Source organism: Pteropus medius, unplaced genomic scaffold (assembly GCF_902729225.1).
Source record: "Pteropus medius unplaced genomic scaffold, Ma_sr-lr_union100, whole genome shotgun sequence".
Classification (NCBI taxonomy): Eukaryota; Metazoa; Chordata; class Mammalia; order Chiroptera; family Pteropodidae; genus Pteropus; species Pteropus medius.
The window spans coordinates 1,134,572-1,155,661 of record NW_024342474.1 but is presented as its reverse complement, the minus strand read 5'-3'; the positions used below and the strand labels follow the sequence as shown (position 1 = coordinate 1,155,661).

The 21,090-nt window shown below is 37.8% G+C and overlaps 1 protein-coding gene across 4 annotated transcripts; it reads left to right on the top strand.

The window, feature by feature from the left end:
• Positions 1 to 2,223: 2,223 nt before the first annotated feature.
• On the top strand, positions 2,224 to 21,026 carry NEMP1 (nuclear envelope integral membrane protein 1). 4 transcript variants are annotated; one of them, XM_039865749.1, is made up of 9 exons: positions 2,224 to 2,389; positions 8,446 to 8,570; positions 9,718 to 9,937; positions 12,234 to 12,306; positions 13,362 to 13,455; positions 13,888 to 14,002; positions 14,743 to 14,968; positions 15,765 to 15,938; positions 16,627 to 21,026. In XM_039865749.1, exons 1-9 carry the CDS (start codon positions 2,233 to 2,235, stop codon positions 16,805 to 16,807), a joined length of 1,365 nt encoding a protein of 454 aa, XP_039721683.1. In that variant the 5' UTR covers positions 2,224 to 2,232; the 3' UTR covers positions 16,808 to 21,026. The 4 variants fall into 4 exon arrangements, with proteins under 4 accessions (XP_039721683.1, XP_039721686.1, XP_039721684.1 ...); XM_039865750.1 differs by lacking the exon at positions 2,224 to 2,389 and adding an exon at positions 2,429 to 2,637; XM_039865751.1 differs by lacking the exon at positions 2,224 to 2,389 and adding an exon at positions 7,291 to 8,354.
• The last annotated feature ends 64 nt before the right edge of the window (positions 21,027 to 21,090 follow it).

Below are 21,090 nucleotides of genomic sequence, written 5' to 3'. Positions count from 1 at the left end.
ACCAAGTCTTTGAAAACTCATTTGCTGACAAAACCTAATTTGACCTGAACTTATTTTGTGGCAGACCTGACATAAACTTACATGAAGTTATTTATAGTTTTTTAAATTACACTTAGGTGTATCCCAGTGTAACTATTCACAGATATCATTGCAGAAATACTAACTTGTTCATAGCGTACTGTCCCGGACTCCATTGGGATTGTTGCTTTATGTTGTATATACACCATATCACCTTTCTAAAATCCAAAAAAATTCGGAAACACATTTGCTATCCAGATTTCTCACCCCATTTACTAATTGGTGTTGGCTTGAGTTCTTCTGGTTATTTGCATAAGTCAGATCCACCTGCAGATAATATTCATTGCAGTGTATGCTGTAGATTCTGAAGATGATTCTCAGTATCTTTTGAGCAGTGTCCTCATTTAAAAAATGATGTTAAAACCTCCTTGAGTGATTACTGTGAAGTGATAGAATTCATTTTGATGGTAAGGTGTGATGTGTTTTTGGATGATGAGTCTCATTACTGTACATCTCATTTTTACATTTTAGCAGTCAGTGGTCAGTAATTTTCTGGAATTAGTTTCCAAAGTTGGAATCAGTCCCCTTGGCCTTTAGTCAAAACCAAAGAGTGAGCTCTGAGTGGTGAGAATTTGGGGCCCGGTAGAAAATGAAGCGTGTGTACATACACAAATTATTTTTAAAGACAGTTTTAGATTTACAAAAATATTGAGAAGGTGGTAGAGTTCCCAAATACCTCACATCCAGTTTCCATTATTAATATATAAGGTATAGTATATTTGCCACCATGAATGAACAAGTATTGATATATTGTTGTTAATTAAATGTCTATAGTTTTTTCAGATTTACCTATTTTTTTGTTCCAGGATCCCATACATATATATATATATAACATTTGTTTATCATGTCTCCTTAGGCACCTCTTGGTGTTACAGTTCCTTAGACTTTCCTTGTTTTTGATGACCTTGACAGTTTTGAGGAGTCAGGTATTTTGTAGGATGCCCCTCTATCTGAATTTAACGGTTTCCACATGATTAGATTACTTTTATGGGTTTTGGGAAGGAAAACCAGAAGTTAAAATGCCATTTTCATCACACGAGGGTACATAATATCAACATGATTGATTTATATTGACCCCTCTAGGTCAGCTAACAGAGTGTGTGTGTGAGACCATTATCACGAGGGTGACCTACACTTTTTCTGAGGATCAAGTTTTTTCTCCTGCTCACGGTTTAGCTCCAGCAGTTACCTCCTTCCTTGAATTTCCCCTCAACACAGTAGGTTCCATCATCTCTAGTTTCTACCCATCACTATTAGATCCTCTAAAAAATAAGTACTAACGTTTGTACTAACGTTTGTACTAACGTTTACTGAGCACTTGTTATGTACCAGGCACTCTGCTAGGCCCACACTATGTGAAATCATTTAATGGGAAGAAGCAGCTTGATGCATATAAAGAACACAGGCAGTAACACTTGGGTTGGAACCATACCCCAGCCCAGCTAATTACGCAATCGTGGGCAGGTCCCTTTGCCTCTTAGCCTTCCTTGGCTTCTTAAATGGCGATAACATTTATCTCACATGTGAGGAATAAAAAAATTTCTCTTAATCCTCACATTCATTTCGTTTCCAAAAGAAACCCCTATGACTGCATTTTAAAATGCTAACATTTATACATTCATTCCTATGAAACCCTGACAATTTTTTTGGTAACTTTTGTTTTAAATCATTTAGGGCTTTGGAAGTCTCAATAGACTTACTTAAAAAAATTGTCCCGTCAGGACCCTACATATAAAGAGGTCTCAATTATAAATTTCTCATAACAAAAAGATCGTGACAAAAGGAAAGGAGAAAAACAGAACTTCCGTTTCGACAAAAATATCAAGTTTGGTCAAGGAGGCCTCGCCCATTCTGACTTTCTATTGGCTAAACTTACCATCAATCGCGCCAGTTGTAAATAAACTGAAGACGGAAGCATGTTGTTAAGGGGTGGGATCTTCCTGTCGCCATTGCTAAAGTGAGACCCGTTTTCTAATAGGCTGAAAGCTGCTTCTCCCGCCCTCTCGCATCAGTTGCTAAGAGGCGGGATTATAGGGTCCGCAAAGGACTGAGTGCTTGAAGCTCCGCCTGTCCGATTGGGTGTTAGGGGGTAAGTCTTGTAGTGGATAGGCTGGTGGCCCTGTCTGTTCGGGATTAGTTGCTGGGGCGAGGCACATGAGGAGGCGGCGGCGTAAAGCGACTATGGCGGGAGGAATGAATGTGGCGTTCTCTCGGGCAGTAGTTGGTGCCGGGTCCTGGGGTTGCGGGGCCGGGGGCGGTGGGGCAGTGCGGCTGCTCCTGGTTCTCTCCGGCTGCTTGGTCTGCGGCTCAGGTACCACCCGGCAGCAACTGCCAAGGGGGCGGGTGCCAAGCGGGTTATATTTAGAAAAGTGGGGAGTGTTCCCGGGCGCCGCCTGTTACTCTGCGGAGTGGCGCGGCTGTACGCAAAGGAAGAAGCTTCATTGTCGACGGATGGGCGTCGGCACTGAGGGGTCGGCCTGGGGCGGCCTGGTGGAGCCGCTCACAGTGGGGAGGAGCATGGAGCCTTTTGACAGAGACTGGAAGGGAGGCCTAGACTGGGTGAGAAGCGGCCCTGGGGGCTGCGTCGCGCTTCACCGGCCTCGAGTTTCCTGGTTAAAAAAGAAGGGAGACCTGGGGACCGTTACCGGCAGGCATAGCTGCCACTGGAAAGGGAGCATCCCATTCATTCAACAAATGAGCAACACCTTCTGAACGTACGCTCTGTCAAGACTCGGGCGGCTGAACAGATAATACAGTTTACTGAAATGCAATGATCGCTAACGTCTTCAGCTCTTGTAAGATCCTGGCTCCTACCGGCCCTATAGAATAGACCTGGAGCCGTTAAATTCCCATTTCAAAAACAAACAAAAAAAAACCCAAAAGATACAAGCGCCATTCAGCATTGAATAGGTTACTTTTGGAAATATAATGCCTTAGGTGAACTAATTTGATACTTTCTGCTAGATAATTGGCTTTGGACTAGGTTGAAACTTCCGCTCTAATCTAGAAAACCTAGAGTGTTAAGAGTTTTCATCTACCTACTTGTCGTTAAATGCATAACAGAAAAATAAGTGAGGTTTCCAAACTTCCACTGGAGGGAGTCGAAACTCACGGGGTTAATTTTATCTTGTAAACACGTGCTGTCTTACCTTCGTTTTTTGCCTATCTCATGCTGTCACTTATGATAATCTTTACCTGCAGCTTTAAGGTTGTCTCAGGATCCATAGATCTAGTTCTAAAGTGCTGCTCTTCCTTCTGAAACCTTTTTTTTTTTTTTTTTGTTAAGGGAGAGGGGAGTCGGTATCCAGGGAGGTACTTTTCTAGAGTCAGGGCTCAGAGTAAAGTTTGAAGGGCTATTTATAATCTGAATGAACTTGGGCCAGATGGCTAACGCTAACCTCTAAAGTGGGGTTGTGGATTGTGGGGATGAAAGAGAAAATATATACAAAAATGTTCCTACATAGAGCTCAATCAGCAGTCTAAGTTTCTTTAGTGAGGAGAGGAACAGGAACATCTTGACTTAGAGAAGGGTAACCTGCAGGGATATTTGTTCTGTGTGACCTGATATATCATGTGAGTGATAGCTACAAAGTGACATTCGAAATAGAGAAGAACTTTCTAAAAGTCAGAGGTACCTAAAAACTGAATGGAGTACTTCAAAAGGCAGGGAGTTCTTTCTCACTGGAGGTTTTTGAAAAATGTTATTATAAAAACAACATGAGTTTATTTTAGACTACTTGGCAAATCCAATTAAGTATAAAGAAAAAAACCTCTCACCGTTTATTCCTTTCAGAGGCGATCCATTTTAGCACACTTCTGGTCTTTTTCCACATTTTTTAATTAAATTTTTCTTAATTATTTTATTTTTTTTTTAATTTTCTTTTTATGTGAGGCAACCCTTGGTTGACCTCACAGATTGCAAGGACCTTGTCAGTTTACAATCTCTTATTTTTTAAGCCTGCAGTACCTGGTCTTCCTAGGTGGTCTTCCATCCAAGTACTAACCATGCTGGACCCTGCTTAGCTTCAGAGATCAGATGGCATCGGGCTTATTCAGGGTAGCATGGCCATAGACATGTAATGTTTCTGAATTAAACATTTGGTTGGATGTTTGTGGTTTCTACTCTTGGTTGGATATTTGTGGTGTTTTCTAGTTTTTAATTGTAGATAACACTTTGCAAACATTTTTGTATATAAATTTGTTGCATTTAGATTTTTTAAAAGATAAATTCTCAGAAATGGATTTATAAATGTTCAAGGAATGCCTTCATGGTTTTTATACTGGTTTTACTATGATTGGGGTTTGAGTATACTGTTACCAACCACCTGGTCTTTTAATTACCCATCTCAGTAAGCTTATATTTTGTGCAGCATGTGTTTCTCAGCTTAAGACACTGTTAGAACCTAAAGTAGTAGCTGATCTGTGAAATTTTTTTTACTTGAAGTAGATTGTCTTTTTATAAAATTTAAAAATTTAATTAAAAATAAAAAAAATAGATTTATTAGGTCAAAAGCTAAAACATATTTAAGACCGTCGAAACATCTTGCTAAAATACTTTCTTGAAAAGGCGTGCCAATTTACACCACTATCAGCAATATTTGCTTGTGACCCTTGCTAGCGTTGGATATTCTAGGCTGTAACACCTTTGCTAATTTCATAGAGTGAAAGTGGTATCTTAATGTACGTTACATTTCTTGCATTATTTGCGAGGGAGCATCTTTCAACTGTTGATTAGCTATTTAATTTTCTGTTTTGACTTGAATTTTTTTAGAGTGTGTTTGTATCCTTTGTTCTTGGCCTATTGTGATTACTTTTTACTGGGATTTTTGTGTACTTTAAAAATCAATTCGTATAAACTTTTAAACATATATACTTATAATCTATTGCAGAACTGTGATTGCCCCCTTTATCTTTTTAAATAGAAGATTTATATTTTTATATAGTCACTTGATTTTATTCTCTAGATTTATGTCCATTGCTTTTATGCTTAAAGAACCCTCCAAAATTGAATTGATATTATTTTTGTGGTACAATTAAAATTTATTTTATTTTATTTTTTAACCTATAATTAGGGTTAGCATTTAGTGTGAGATGAAGATCTAGATTGGTTTTATTCCAAATAACCAGTCAGTTCCAGAGTCCTATTGAATAATCCTTTGCTAAGCCTGCTGATTTAAGATGTTAGTTTTTAAGGAGGCTTTTAAGTATGAATTGGATTACCTCCTTACAGAAATGAATAGAGGCTACTTAAGAATTAGAAGAGATTGTTTTTCATGACTTTATAGTGTTTGTTCTGGTCCTCACATACTATGAATCATTTTCATTACTCTCTTCCTATAGATGTTAAATGAGCAGTGTTGTTGATTGAAAAGTAGGCGAAAAGTATGTAATGATCATAAGTAGATATGAAGTTATCAACCTCTGAATTGTGATTCACTAAATTCGAAGAAGGCATTTTTTGAGAAGTAGATCTTTGGGCTCAGAAAGCATTTTCCCGAATATTTAATTTAGTCTACTTTTTAACATGCTAACTAACTCTCACCGTAGGGAGGGAAAGAAAGGTGGTGTATGCTCTTTAGCTGTGGGAAGCACAAGGTTCTACCGAGCATTTTAACAATTTGTATATGTTTATGGTCATCTGATTTAGTTCTGTGTTTCTAACAATTTAAACTACAGCTGGAGTGGTGATTGTTTCCACAGATTATCCTTTTAGGCTGAATTGGAATATTTTACCTATCAATGAATGTCCAAAGATGTGGCTGACCATGGTGCTGAGCTCCCCCACTTTGCCCTTCTTCCCTGAAGCAGGCCATAAAATCCTCATGTGACAAGTGCCCTCCCTATATCTGGAGGAAAGCATCCTTATCTTCGAAGATAAAGGGACCCCAAGAAGAATCCTAATAGGCCTTGCTCAGTTTCCCCCAGATTCCCACAATTACCTCGTGTTCCTAAACCTATCTTATTCCTCTAGTATTGTCTACTCTTCATCAAACTCAGCATAAAAGTACATAGTTCTTATGGTCTTGGAGGGGTCTTCATTTCTTACAGAGGTTTTTAGGGTCCTCATTTTCTTACGAAGGCTTTTGTGTCACATAAAACATTAAATAAATTTGTATGCTTTTCTCCTCTTAATCTGTCTTTGTCAGTTTATTTTTCAGGCCCAGCCAGTGACCCTAAGAGGGTCAAGGAAAACTCCTCTTCCACAGTTTCAAGACTGAAGTAAAGAAAAAAAGTTGAGATATAATTCCCATACCATAAGATCCACCTTTTCAGTGGTTTTTAGTATATTCACGAGGTCTTACAACCATCACCACTGAATAATTCCAGAATATTTTCATTCCTCCACAATGAGACCCCATACACCTTTGTATTCACTTCCCATTTCCCCTCCCAGCCCCTGGCAATTACTAATCTTTCTTTCTCTGTGGACTTGCCTATTCTAGATGTTTCATAAAAATGGAATCATTCAACATGTGGCCTTTTTGTGTCTGGATATTTTCATTTAGCATAATGTTTTCAAGGTTCATCCATGTTGTACTATGTATCAGTACTTGTATTGCTATACTACATTTTATCCATTCATCAGTTGATGGACATTTGAGTTTTCACTTCTTGGTTATTATGGATATTGCTACTATGAATATTCATGTACAAGTTTTTGTGTGAACATTATGTTTTCACTTCTCTTGTTAAAACATAGAGTTATTTATGACCTATATACATAGGAGTGGAATTGCTAGGTCATATAATAACTCTATGTTTTAACTTTTTGAGGAACTGCCAAACTGTTTTCCAAAGAGGCTGCACCATTTTACACCCCTGCTAGTAATATATGAGAATATCAGTTTCTCCACATCCTCACTAACAGTCGGTATTGTTCTCTTTTTGCTTATAGCTATCCTAGTGAGTGTGAAGTGTTATTTCATTGTGGTTTTGATTTGCATTTCCCTAATGACTAATGATGTTTAGCATTTTTTCATGTGCTTATTGGCCGTTTGTATAACTTCTTTGGAGAAATGTCTATTCAAATCCTTTGCCTATTTAAAAAATTGGGTTATTTCCCTTTATATTGTTGAGTTGTAGTTTGTTATGTATTCTGGATACTAGACCCTTATTAGATATATGATTTATAAATATTTTCTCCCTTTTTGTGGGTTTTCTTTTCACTTTCTTGATAGTGTCCTTTGAAACAAAAGCTTTAAATTTTTATGAAGTCTGATTTATCTGTTTTTTTTTTTCTTCCTTTGGTTGCTATGCTTTAGTGTCATATATAAGAAACCATTGCCTAATCCAAGGTGACGAAGATTTATACCTGTGTTTTCTTCTAAGAGTTTTATAGTTTTTGTTCTTACATTTAGGTTTAAGGCTGAATTTCACTTCAAAATTAGCGTTAGCTTCACTCTAAAACCATTTTGGATTGGCGGGCATCATTGCCTTTTTTTGTGTGTAACTTTGGTTTTCTAAGTTTTGTTAAGGTTTTTGTGTTTTTGTGGGTTTGTGTGTATATGTGTGTGTTTAGTATTTTAAATCTACCACCTTTATAACTAAGAACCAGAAAGATAACTAAATTTCCGCTTAGAGTAGCACTTAATAAATTGGTAAGTACAATATAGAACTCAAGGAAGAAATTATTTAAATGTTTTGTAGTAAAGAAGGTAGCTTGTATAACTTGGATGGGAAGATACAAGAGAGCGGTCACTTTAAAACCTTAAATTATCTGAGATTGAATATAAAACTCCTGAAGGGGAGAATCTTCTGTTTTGGTAAAGCTAAAGGAACTGCATATATTCTTCGCTGTTATTAAAACTTGAAATGAAACAAAACATCTGGAAAAAAGCAACTTTGCAATCTTTTAGTAACTACTCAAAGTGCTATGCATATATGCAAAACGTTGCCAATTCTGTTCATCCTACTCAAGAAAGGGATAGAGAAAACCATCAGATGGGGTTACTTCAGCTATGCCTTTATGAGGGAAACAAGACCTGAGTGTGAATCTCAATTAAGCTAATTTATTAGTTGTGTGACTTTGGGCAAATTCATTTTTCTCAAACATCAGTTTCTTTATTCGTGAAATAGGAATTATGAGAGTGCCTACCCGATAGCATTGTTGAAAAGGTTAAATGAGACAGCAAACTGTTTTAAACAATAGTAGCTTAGTGACTTTGTATTTAAATTATTAAATTTGACAGAAATAAGACTACTTTATTTCTTCTCTCATCTCAGTTTTCTTTTTGTTTTTCAGTCGTTAACATTTTAACCCCAACTTTAAGAAAGTGGTCAGTTTAATTCTTTTTATGAAATGAATTATAGTTATTAGATTGTTCTGTTATGTTATATTTAATTCTTATTTCCTTTCTTTGTATTAAGCTGGAATTGATGTAGGTGTGGCCATGCTTCAGGAATCTCAAGTTTATAATATGATTACCAGGCAACAATTCTGTTATAAAAATGTGCTTCTCCCAAAGTGGCATGATGTATGGACACGGATACAGGTAATAACACGAAGGCCCTGGCATGGGCAGCTTCTGTAAATATTTGTATTAGCAAGTACTTTGATATGTTTCTTTCATACACAGTTTTTGAAAAAGTATTACTAACAATTTTGATAGGGTTGAGAGAATCCTGAATTATTTTTCGTTAATAAGCATTTATGCATGCTTTGTGTTCCTCTCTCTGCGCCTTTAAGTAGCTTAGAATACTTGACCCTGAGGTAAACTTCCTCCTTTTCCCAAAGAAACTGCCTCCTTCTTTTGCCCTCACTCCTATGCATGGCTGCAGCTGTTCCCCCCCCCCGCTTTCTTTTTAAAGGCCTTATGCCATCTTTGGCCTGGAAACTGTTGTGTCTTTGGCTTGGAAACTGTTGCGTGCCTGTCAGGATGTAAATTCTTTTGTCTTGCTGCTCCTATTTCGATTCTACACAAGATGTTTCATAACCCTCTGAGCTGAAGTTTCCCCTTGATAGAATGACTTTGGTTTCATTTGTTTCATGACACTGTTAAGCTACCTGGCAAGCAAGAGTGTCTGGCTGTAATAATGATTGAACAAAATGAGTCCTTTGGGAAATATTGCTGCTTCTATAAGCATAGTTACTGATAAGGACATTTGTTGTTCACATCAAAAACATAAAGATGGGCTTGTGGGTTTTTTAAATTTTTTTTTTAATTGTCTGATATACAGATCATATTCCATCTGGGGCAAATTATAACCAACATTTACCCATAGTCAGTGATTCGTGACAAAGGGTTGAATTTCTCAGCCTGTCATTATGGGAAACATTTTTGGGGTGGTTTATGCCTGGCAATTTTCTTAATATTCTAGGTCCTTACTTTGTATGATCTCTCATAAATAGTTGTTGATAACTCTTTCAGCTTGGAAGTCTTTTTCCCTCCTCTATGTTCTGGCCTAATAGTAGATTTAGATTATGTTAACAATAAGGCCTTCTAACAGCTGCCTCTTTGTACCATGTGCAGTGTTATTTGCCTAATATGTTTTAGCCACTGCATCTGTGTTTTTCATAAGGCTTGTGGAAAACTAGTGCCATTTCTGATTTAGATATGTGCTCTAAAGTTTTTTTTCAATTGTGTTTGTGAGAATTAAATTCCTACTTTTTTTCTCATCCAGATTTTATTTGTGTTACAGATCCGGGTAAATAGTTCCAAACTGGTACGAGTCACCCAGGTGGAGAATGAGGAGAAACTGAAGGAGCTAGAGCAGTTTAGTATCTGGAACTTTTTTTCCTCCTTTTTAAAAGAGAAATTGAATGACACCTATGTTAATGTGGGTCTATACAGCACAAAAACCTGCCTCAAAGTTGATATTATAGAGGAAGACACCCAGTACAGTGTCACTGTGACCCGCAGTAAGTCTTACCTCTCTTTTTCTGGTGGATTCTGTAGTGAGACGGGACTAAGCTTTGGATGGTATAATTAGACAAAGAAGTCAGCTCAAGACAGTTCCATTTTGGTTCTGATTATAACCTAAGTACATCACTGCTCCAGGCAGTTTAGAGACACTCCACCCCGCATAAAATCCTTTAGGCCTAGATTTGTGACTTCACCTTAGATAGTTCTGAGTACTTCCTTAGTTAGAATTGTGAAGATGTACATTCCTAATACTTCCAATGGCCCTGACCTGATAGTCCTAATATTCTTTAGAGTAAGAAAGATGTATTCCTGCCTTCTGGGTAGTTCTAGGCAAGGATAGATGTCCTGAAACGTAAAGTCTACATTTGAAGACATGAATGGTTAAACAGTAAAAATTGAAGAAAAGTAGAACTGAATATTAATACTTCACAAGCGAAAAGTATTTGTAGAACCATAAATTAATAGGAAGATCACTTTAGTTTAAGGCCTATTTAGTGGAACTGGGAGAAGTTTTCCCTTTTCTGAATGTGTCTGAGAAAGTTTCACAGAGGAGGCAGATCACTATGCTGTTGAATTTTCCATGACTTTTGGTCTCTCTTTGGTTACTTACCCAGGGTCCTGGGTTGTTGCAAGTAGTAGAAACAATCCCGGGTTTTGCTACAAAGTAGTTTGTGCCCTTCTAATTGTCTTAGAGTTCTACAGTTCTTTGGTTGTATAGGATTGACCTGTTTTTTAGTGTTCCTTTTACATTTACTGATCTCTTGCTCCTGTTCCGTTGTGGATCTCCCCTAGACTCAAAGCTCTTAAATGTGAAAGCTGTGGGAGCGTTTGGCATGCCACTAAGGGACCTCTGCTGGAGGCCCCTGGTCCTAGGTGAGATGTGTTTGGGTGTAGGCTTTTTTAACACAATGGTTGTGTAGCAAAAGGAAGAGAATAGTGATGTTGGGTGAGAGAAGCAGCCAGTTGAAGAACAGCAGAGGGCCCAGGCCCAAAGTCTAGGCCAATCTGCTGAATCCCAGCCTACAAGTGACTTAAGGCTTGAAAGCCAGAGTGGTAGAGACCCCTTGTGGGCGATTGCATGAAGTGCTGATGGCACTGTGCCTGGCTCTATCCAAGCAAAACTTGATTTCTTTTAGCTTTAGTGTATTTAGCCAAAATAAAAATAAGGTCTTCAGGAAAGTACAGGTTAGACAGAGACCTAATTACACTTTCTCTTTGAAGGATGCTTAGGCTTTGTGTGGAATTTACATGCTGTTTAAGTGAGCTGTTTGCATTTATTTTATTAGTTAACCAATAATGCCAACATTGTTTTTAATTCTGTACAGTAGTTCCCCCTTATCCATGGTTTTACTTTATGTGGTTTCAGTTACCTGCAGTCAGCCTTGGTCCAAAAATATTAAATGAGAAATTCCAGAAATAAACAATTCAATAAACAATTCATAAGTTTTAAATTGTGTGCCATTCTGAGTAGCATGAAAACATCTCGAACCATTCCGTCTGGATGTGAATCATCCCTTTGTCCAGTGTATCCATGCTGTTTACTCTGCCCTCCCATTGGCCACTTAGTCGTCTGGGTTATCAGACTGACTGTTGCAGGTGACTGTGCCTGTGGCAGGTAACTCTTACTTACTAATGGCCCCAAAGCACAAGAGCAATGATGCTGGCAATTCAGATGTGCCAAAGAGAAGCCGTACAGTGCTTTAAATACAAGGTGAAAGTTATTGACTTAATAAGGAAAGGAAAAAAATGTATGCTGAGGTTGCTAAGATAATTGGTAAGAACGAATCTTCTATCCGTGAAGTTGTGAAGAAGGAAAAAGAAATCCATGTTAGTTTTGCTGTTGCACCTCAAACTGCAAAAGCTACCGCTGTGATACATGATTAAGTGCTTAGTTAAGACGGAAAAGGCATTAAATTTGTGGGTGGAAGACATGAACAGAAAATATGTTCCGACTGGCAGCAGTGTGTTGCGCCAGACAACATTGAGCCTGTACATGGACTTCAGCAAGGGGTCCCCTGAAATGAATGACCACATTCACATAAGTTTTATTATAGTATGTTGTTATTGTTCTATTTTTAGTTATTGTTGTGCCTAATTTATAAATTAAACTTTATCAGGTATATATATAGAGAGAGAGAAGAAAATCCAGTATGGATAGGGTTCAGTATTATCCATGGATTCAGGCATCCACTGGGGGTCTTGGAACGTATCCTCTGCAGATGAGGGGGGGACTACTATAATGCCTTAAATTGTTTGGTTCCCCTATTAAGCAGAAGTCTCTATTTATTTCAGGATTTGACCCCAAACTCTTCCTCGTTTTCTTCCTTGGACTTATGTTATTTTTTTGTGGAGACTTGCTGAGCAGGTAGGTTCCAAGGCTAGAGTGTGGAATGATAAGGCTTAGACCCACCTGCTTGACTTTTATCATAAAAACTTTAAGTGCTTCCATTCCCTTTTCCAGGACCTTTAACGGCTAGGCCATTGCCTGCTTGGATGATTAAAAAAATACTTTAATATATGTTACAATTTTTTTTTTTTGGTATTGAATAAGATTGTCAATAATGAAATCTCTCTTATTTATTTGACCCATCTCATGATGGGATTTAACCAGTTTATCAACCACTCTTTCCACCATTAGAAATGTGTTAAGGCCTTATTTTTACTAGACTATGTGTTGATAAGTTTCATGCGTTCAGAGGTAAAGAAACAGATATTAACCACTTATTATTCATTTCTTGCCTTGAGGAACTTACTAGCTAAGCTAGGTGAAACTGACATGTACAAATATAAAAAAATAGATAACTAGACAAACATTGAGCAAAGGTAGAATCAGCATTTACTGTATACAGGAAAAAGAATATCTGTGGAGTAGTGAATGAAAGATTAACAATTGAAGTTTGAAGGTGGGCTGGAGTGAGATTGGTGATAGTTCCTTATTTGGGGATCCAGAGAGAAACAGTGAGGGAGGCATAACTGGATAGGAGGAGCCTGAAATAGGAGTAAGAGCTTTCTGTTCTATGCCCTGTGTTTGGTTTATCCTTCTGGGTAATCAATTCAGTTCTAGTTTCCAGTCTCCATGAAGGCAGTATTCCTGTCCCTTCTCCCCAAAGAAGGTATACAGTTCCTCAGAAGAAAGATTATTAAAAATTGGATTGGTAGAGATGTTGGGGATGGGAGTGGTAAGCAGAGGTATATTACCGAGGTATATTATTTGAGGGGACCTCATTGATACTAATCTTTATAATCTGGCAGCAACCACATTGTACCAGTCTCTTCAGTTTTCTGACCTCAAGTTTTGGGCAAATACGTGCTCTAACCTTGTACTTTTTTTCTCTTTTGGCTGGGATAGTTGTCCTACTTTGAACAATGCCATGTATGAAGAATACACAAATAGTCATGAAATACATTTTCTCTCTGCAGAAGCCAGATCTTCTACTATTCCACCGGGATGAGTGTGGGAATTGTGGCCTCTCTGCTAATCATCATTTTCATGCTATCCAAGTTTATGCCCAAGGTAAATAGCAGAATACTCACAGGTGATTAGGGTGAGCTTGGATTGTTTGCTTGAATAATCTTACAGCACTGAAAATTTGCATTGATGGCTGATAAGTCAATGTCCTATGCTTCTCTTAATTTAGAAAGGTACTTTCCGTGATGAATCTTGGGCCTGGTTACATACAGACTCTCCCTTTTTATTTAAAATTCTGTGCTCAGTGGGGATTAAAGTCTTCTTTCTGTTTGCTAATTACATAGTCAGGCTTTTATGTTATTTAGCATCTCATTTTCCCAGTGTTCTTTGCCAGACTGTACCATTTTAAATATAAAGGACATCTTTTTAAGATGTGTTTTTTAGTAGGTTGAATTTTTTTTTTAAATCATAGTTCCATTTTGCTTTTATGTATGAAAAGCCTATTGTAACTTTTTTGCTTTCATTTCTTTGTCTTAGAAAAGTCCCATTTATATCATCCTGGTGGGAGGCTGGTCCTTTTCACTGTACCTCATTCAACTAGTGTTTAAAAATTTACAAGAGATCTGGAAGTGTTACTGGCAGTATCTTTTAAGTAAGTGTTGTCTGTTTTGCTTTCCTTTTTATATGTTTATAGGCTGTTTTAGTTAATCATGAAAAGATGTTGCTGCTTACAGGAGTTTAATAGTCCATGCCATTTTATTAATTTTTAAGAATCATGGTTCTTCGCTTATTTCTAACCCCTCTACAGTTATTGTATCTTCTCTTAAAATGATGTTGCTAGGGAGAAGACTTTGATTTGTTGGTGTTAACTAACCTTTCTTTACACAATAGGCATCTTTCCCAAAAGCTGTAAATTGACTTTATTAATATAATCATATTTTAATATTTTAGTATATATCCTGCCGAAGCAAGCACAATAATTATATTTTAAATGTACTTGAAGACCTTAAGAAACAAAGAACTCTGCAGTGAAGCCTATCCATAAAGCAATAATCTCTTGGTTATACAAATAAGAATCCTTAATCTATGCTTTTAGAGGTGATTAATCCAGATTTTCATATATTAGGTTTTTTAAAAAGACTATTCTAGAATTATTTAACATGGCACAGTGCTCCATCTGAACCAGGTAAATCTGGGACAACAGGAAGGATAGAAGCTTAAAGAGATAAATATATTCAAATAATGAATAAAAGTACAGATAACTGAGTAAAGATCTTGTCCATTTTCCTGGTTCAATAGGTGCTATATAATGAATTTAGTGCTGTTCCCCACACAAATTATTTTTACCAGTTATAGATGAAAAAGGATGTCTTCTGTTAACTCTTCTTATAGGCTATATCCTCACAGTTGGATTCATGAGTTTTGCAGTCTGTTACAAGTATGGGCCTTTGGAGAATGAGCGAAGTATCAACCTGCTGACCTGGACTTTGCAGCTGATGGGCCTGTGTTTAATGTATTCTAGTATCCAGATACCGCACATTGCCCTTGCCATTATCATCATTGCGCTGTGTACTAAGAACCTGGAGTACCCTATTCAGTGGCTGTACATCACCTACAGGTGACTGAAAGGGAATGTACCTATTGGAAAGTGCAGTGTGGGATGTAGTTACAGCAAAAGGATACAGAATTGTTGACCTGGGAACCTTTTTGTTAATGAAAATTTATTGTGTTATTACTTTTACTTCTGTTCCTTCCTGAGTCTGTTTTTTTAGACTTTCTATAGGCATGTTTATCATTTTATTCCAGTCATTTTATATAAAATAAAAGCATCCAGTAAAGTGTCATATGTTCCTGTTACCACTAGGTGGTGCAAAGTACATTACTTTTATATCACATGCCTCAGGTCACCTGGTTTCAGATTGTTTCACGCTGACTCTCAGATTGCTCTGGGAGTCCAGTTCTTAAGATGTAATTCATAGCTCGTTATCACCTTGCATAGTGAATATGGAATGGTCCTAGGTTCTGAGATTGTCAGTGGTTATTCTATTACAGATAGTCAAGGTGATTCTTACAGTCTGAGGAACCAAGTTAATGGACCACAGTCTTATACCATCATTTTCTTGTCATTTTTCCATTTATTGGAAAATAAATACTTTGTCTATCATTTATTGGAAAATAAGTAAATTTATTCACTTTAGTGAATAATATTGACCACTCTGACTTGTTACTCATAGTTTAATGTATCAAGAGTTATATATCTTTATAACTAAAGACATCTGTGGAGGAAAGATGAGAGTGATGACTCTTAAAATTCAGGCTTTCTTCTGTATGCTTGGCCCTCTGAAGGGAGCTAGAAGTAAGGATGGATATAGATTACTGATTAATGATTCATGGTGTTATTTTGGTAAGCGCAGAAAGATGTGTAAGGCAACAGAAAAGACTGTCTCCCCTCGTCTCCTGACAGAAGAAGAGTATCGGATACAAGGAGAGGTGGAGACCCGAAAGGCTTTAGAGGAGCTTCGAGAATATTGTAACAGTCCAGACTGCTCTGCTTGGAAGACTATTTCTCGAATCCAGTCTCCAAAGAGGTAAACTCTTGATCAGATATGCCAAACATCTGTTAGGATAATTGTGACTTTGAGTTTTAACAGAGATCATACTTCTAGATAATCATTTTGTATTTGTGGCTTTATTTTCCTTTTCATCTAGAACTAGTCAAGAGAAAAGTATGTATATCATCCATATGTTAAGTAGTAGCCTATTTTCTGGTTCCTCAAGGAGCTATCTATTCTAGCTTTGCTTGTAGCATTGAAATGAGAAGACTCCAGTACCATATTAAGTTTCCCCTCTGATAGCTTTGAATTGCTCTCTGAGTTTTCTTTTTCTCCTTGGAGCAACTATACAAATGAAGCTTCAATTTGGAATCCTCATGACAAAGTTTATAAGACCATAAACATGAATGAATATGTAATGACCCTTAATCTCTTATCAGGATTATGGATAACTAGAGGAACCTTAGAACTTCTATAACTAAAAAGGATAGGCTAGTGCTTATTAAGCAAGATGTAGTTACAGGGAATGTTGGCCTGTGATCCCAGCTTTCTTTTTCTCCTTATTTTTTGCTTTAGTCCACTTAACTGCTAGAGTAAGGACCATGATATTGGCTAGACACAACATAATTTGGACTGTGAGCATATCAAGGGTTTCAACTTATAATTTTGAAAGAAACTAGAAAGCACAGAAAGTTCCTAATGAATATTATCTTCTCTTTTCCAGATTTGCTGACTTTGTGGAAGGCTCTTTTCACCTCACACCAAATGAGGTTTCTGTTCATGAGCAGGAGTATGGATTAGGAAGCATTATTGCCCAAGGTGAAAGCTATGAAGATACATCCTCTGAGGAGGAGGACTCACATTCTCAGTACCCTGCTATAACAGAGAACAACTTCCGGACTTAGGTGGTTGTCAGTTATTTTTATGTGGACTGGCTTGGTACCTTGATGGTCCATGTTGCATGTGTCATGCAGTCGCTTCTCAACTCTTTGAAAAAGAGTGAGATAGTGCAGAAATTCTCCCACTGAAATTAGAGGCCTGAGTAGGCCTCCCTCTGGAAATGGTCTTAGTGGTCTCGGTGGGATCCCTGAGGAATGAGAGTGGATAAAGTAGTGACTGCTTCCCGTTGGTTAAGCTATCAGCTCACCTTTATGTTTCCGAAGAAACTGGACGAGCACAGCTAACACAGCGTTCTAGCTCCTCTTTGAAAGTTGATTCAGTTGTGGCATTTTTGCCACTGTGGCTGGCACTCAGAAGTGAGAACTATTATATGTGCAGTAGTGCTTTCCGACCATAGGCTGCATCTTCCAGAGAGAAATCCACAAATCTGAGCCTCCTTCACTTCTGCTTTTATTTCAGTGACTAAAATAATCCTTGTTTTAAGAGGAAAATAGATTTTTATTTTTGTCTTGTTTTTTTAAGTGAGTATATGTTTTAAAATGTAAGAAATTCATGTTCCAGAACCAGCAAGCACTCCAGAGTGACAAGCCCTGCAGGCCCCTACATATTTATTAATATGGATTATCCGCTAAAGTTCCAGAAGCTGTTGTGTTGAGCTTTGAATTAGTTCTCACACATATGATATTCTGAGTCCTGCTTGCTTTTAGGAACATGCCTGTAAAGCTCTTCTGTAAGGGAGGTCTGTTGGGCTTTTTATTACATTCAGCTTTCAATTCCATCTTAAAAATACATTGCATTCTTTCCTTCCCATTCTTCTTTGCTCCCTTTGTCCTTTCATGAAGGGTCTATTCCCTTGCCTGTGAAGTGTGTACTTTTCAGAGTTTGTTTCATTTCTTATAGTCTCTTCCCCTTGGTTTTTAACATTATTCCTGCTGTTTAGGAGAAGTGATCTTAGTTAGAGACTTTAAATGCTTTTATAGGTTCTCCGTTTTTCTTGTCAGTGGGTCACATATCTTTGAGTTGCAGTAGAATCAAGAAATTTTCTTTCCCTTCTTTTGTCTATTCATTATTCTTATTCCTTTTAGCCTTTCCTTACCATCTATGCCATTCCCCCATGAAATCTGGCAAATTTGTAAGCCCTGAAATTAACTATGAAGTTTCTTGATACAACATACAAGTTGTAGCTATGTGATTGCCACAGTTTGCCATGAATAGACCTCAGGTAATCTTCATGCCTTTGGATGCTCATTCAGCCATCAGAAACAGACACATTTTTTCCAGAAATGTATTATACTTGTTTGCAGTTCCTTTTCTGACCAGAGTTTCATGCTGCCTTTTATTACAGTGGCATTAGTTTCAGATTCTTTTACCATTGGAAAGTACCCTTATAAACCAGCAATGCCATTTCTGAGGGAGCAAATTCCCAAGTCTCCATCATTAGCTTGGTTCTGTCTGTGAACTTCACCGTCATGCCTTGGAAAAGCTATAATTACTCTAGCCAGGAAGATAGACACCGATGGCAGGAGCACAACATTAGACTTACTGGCTTGCCATGGTCATAGAGAAGGCAGATGATTTTTTAAAAAGTCGAATGACACTTTTGGACCAGGCATTTAGCAGATAATTTCCAAAGTCCCTGGGCTCCATTACTGACTTCCAAAATGTCAGCTCTGAGATATTCCTCTAGGTTGATTATTTCCAGCAGTGTTTCCCATCGCTTTACTCATTCCTAAAGTGACAACTACCTCAATTGGCAGCAAATAGACATATATTAGAAAGCAAAAAATAAGCAGTATTTGGCAGCTGCTGTGGGTTAAAGTTGCAGGGTAAAGAAGCTTTATATTGAGAAACCTTTATGCCTTTGTGAATTATGTATATGGTAGAATTTTATCCCTCTACAAAGAACTAAGACCGTCAAAATATACTGCTTTTCTTCTTATTTATAGAAACACACCTAGGATATTTGAGTATAAGTTGATTTGAAAAAATAATTCAGCTGTGCAAGAGGTCTCAGATTCCCTGGAAACTTTGGTGCCTTCCCCTAAATAGCTCCTTGGGAGGTGGTAGCTTGCCTCCAGGATGACTTTTGTCCTGATGCATGTATTTATTTCAGTGAGAAAGCATTACGAGGTTGGGAAAGCTTCTTTTTTTCTGTTTAGTAAACTTGTAAAATACAGTTTCCATCTTAAGACCAGTTTTTTCACTGCGTTTGAATTTGGGGTGAGTAAAATCAAAACCATTCATTACTTTCTGTCTGGTAGCTGGAGACTGAGCTATAGGCAGTGGAGATCACAGTGGGTCCCACAGTATGAGAGTTGCTCTCAGACAGTGAAGGACAGTGCCTTTGGTGTGCTGTGTCCCTGACCTGTCTACCAGTGTGGCTCTGCCCTAGATGCTTCAGAGCCTCCGGGTGCCCGGAGATTGCTTGACTTTGTAAACCTTTAGAAGCTGCTTGTCTCCCTCTTGGCCACTTAGTCTGCTGGCTCAGTCACTACTTGAAGCCCCCATTTAATTTTCTCTGGCAGTTATAGCTCTTGCAATTTCAGCGTAGTCTCATCTCTCAGACTGATCTCATCGAGAAGAATTGAAAGATAACTATGGAGTGAGCTGGACATTGGAGCCATGTCTGCTGCCATGTCAGCATCTTGCTCTGCAAATATCAACCATAAATTGGCCCTAAGGCTCAGAGACTCATCGGCATTGGAAATCTATTGCCTCTAATTGGTCTGAGCAAGTTGTGTCGAGCAGGTCTCCCATTAATGGGAATATAAGAGCCAACTGGCCTAAAACATTTCCCTTTCCTTTTCCCACTCAGATTGCTTTCACGAGACCAGTGACCAAAAATAAGGAAAATTTAGCAATTTTGATATCCTCTAACAAGAAATCCCTATCAGCCACTTCATCTTACCAAAACTAGTTTATTTCTCCTCCCAAATTCGTGGCCTTAATATTTCGTACAAAGGGGATTTTGCTGATAATAGTTCCAGTGTTCCATTTTGTGCTAAAACATCCCAGTCTAGAGTCTGGCCCTCTCTTCACTGACTGTGTTCCCTTCAACCCAGTCTCCACTTGGCATATACAATAGAGATTTGATGAATGAAAGGACCCAAACAGGCCAGATGGTCCCCCAAGGCCCCGATAGCCATAAAAGGCATGGGAATGGATTATGCAATTGCCCTCAATCTTTTTGTTGTTACTGAAAAAAAAATGGGCTCAGATGGATGCCTGCGTAAAAATGGTTCCTAGCTGTGTACTCATAACTTTTCTCTGAATTGAGTAGTGAAAGTTGAAGTAGGAGGAAAGGAAATTAAATGTCCTTTTAATATTCTTTTGGACTCAGGTCTGACATATGAGATAATAACCTATATTGAAATGCCAAGAATTTTATCTCAACCAAGGAGAGGACAGTTTAACAGATTTATTTTGCCTTCATCTTACATAGACGCTGAAACCAAGTAATAACATAAAAATAGCCATTGCACAAGGCATAACCTTTTACTTCTGTTTTGATGTAGCAGAAATTATGTTTTTAGGGAAATCTATGCAATTGTAGTGATCTGGTGGTGTCTCTTGCTAACACCTTAAGGATTCAGTTGCTATTAAGTTGGATTCAGATGGTTACTACCTTGAAAAGGGTGTTTGGTGCCTTATGTGATGGGAGCCAGAGCTTGCTGGGAATAAACTTAATGCAGATTCATGTGAACATCAAAGCACGGCTTTAGTGGGGATGGGAATGGCACACAGCCTCCCAAAATATGGGGCTTTGGGCTCCCACACCCCAACCCATGTGTGTTATCTTTCTCTTCACGCTCTTGACAATAACTTGAAAATAGTGAAATCACCTTCTTTGAACTTTACTAGAGTGTGGGCAACATTCTTATGTTACCATAATAGATAACTCATAATGTAGAACTGTTACAGCCTGCACTTGCCTCAGTTTCCCATGTTTCTAGAGCTGATGGTGAAATAGCAGGGATAAGGAATTCCTGGGTAAGTTTTAGCCTGTGGGTAATGCCTTAGTGTTATTTAAAAAGATTTGTCATTTATATTTAAAATAAATTTCCATGAATGTTTGAAAGGAACAAAATTATCAGGGATGGCTCTTTGCCATGAGTCTCATTTTCACTCTTCTGTAAGAAAATAACAATGTCTTATTATATATTTTTTCATTTTTATTGTACAAGTTTGTAAGTAATCCCAATTTTAATAAAGTTTTATAGACTATATAGTGGTTTCTCTTAATGAACATGTACTTTTCTTGTCTGTATCTCTTGTTTTCAGGTAATCA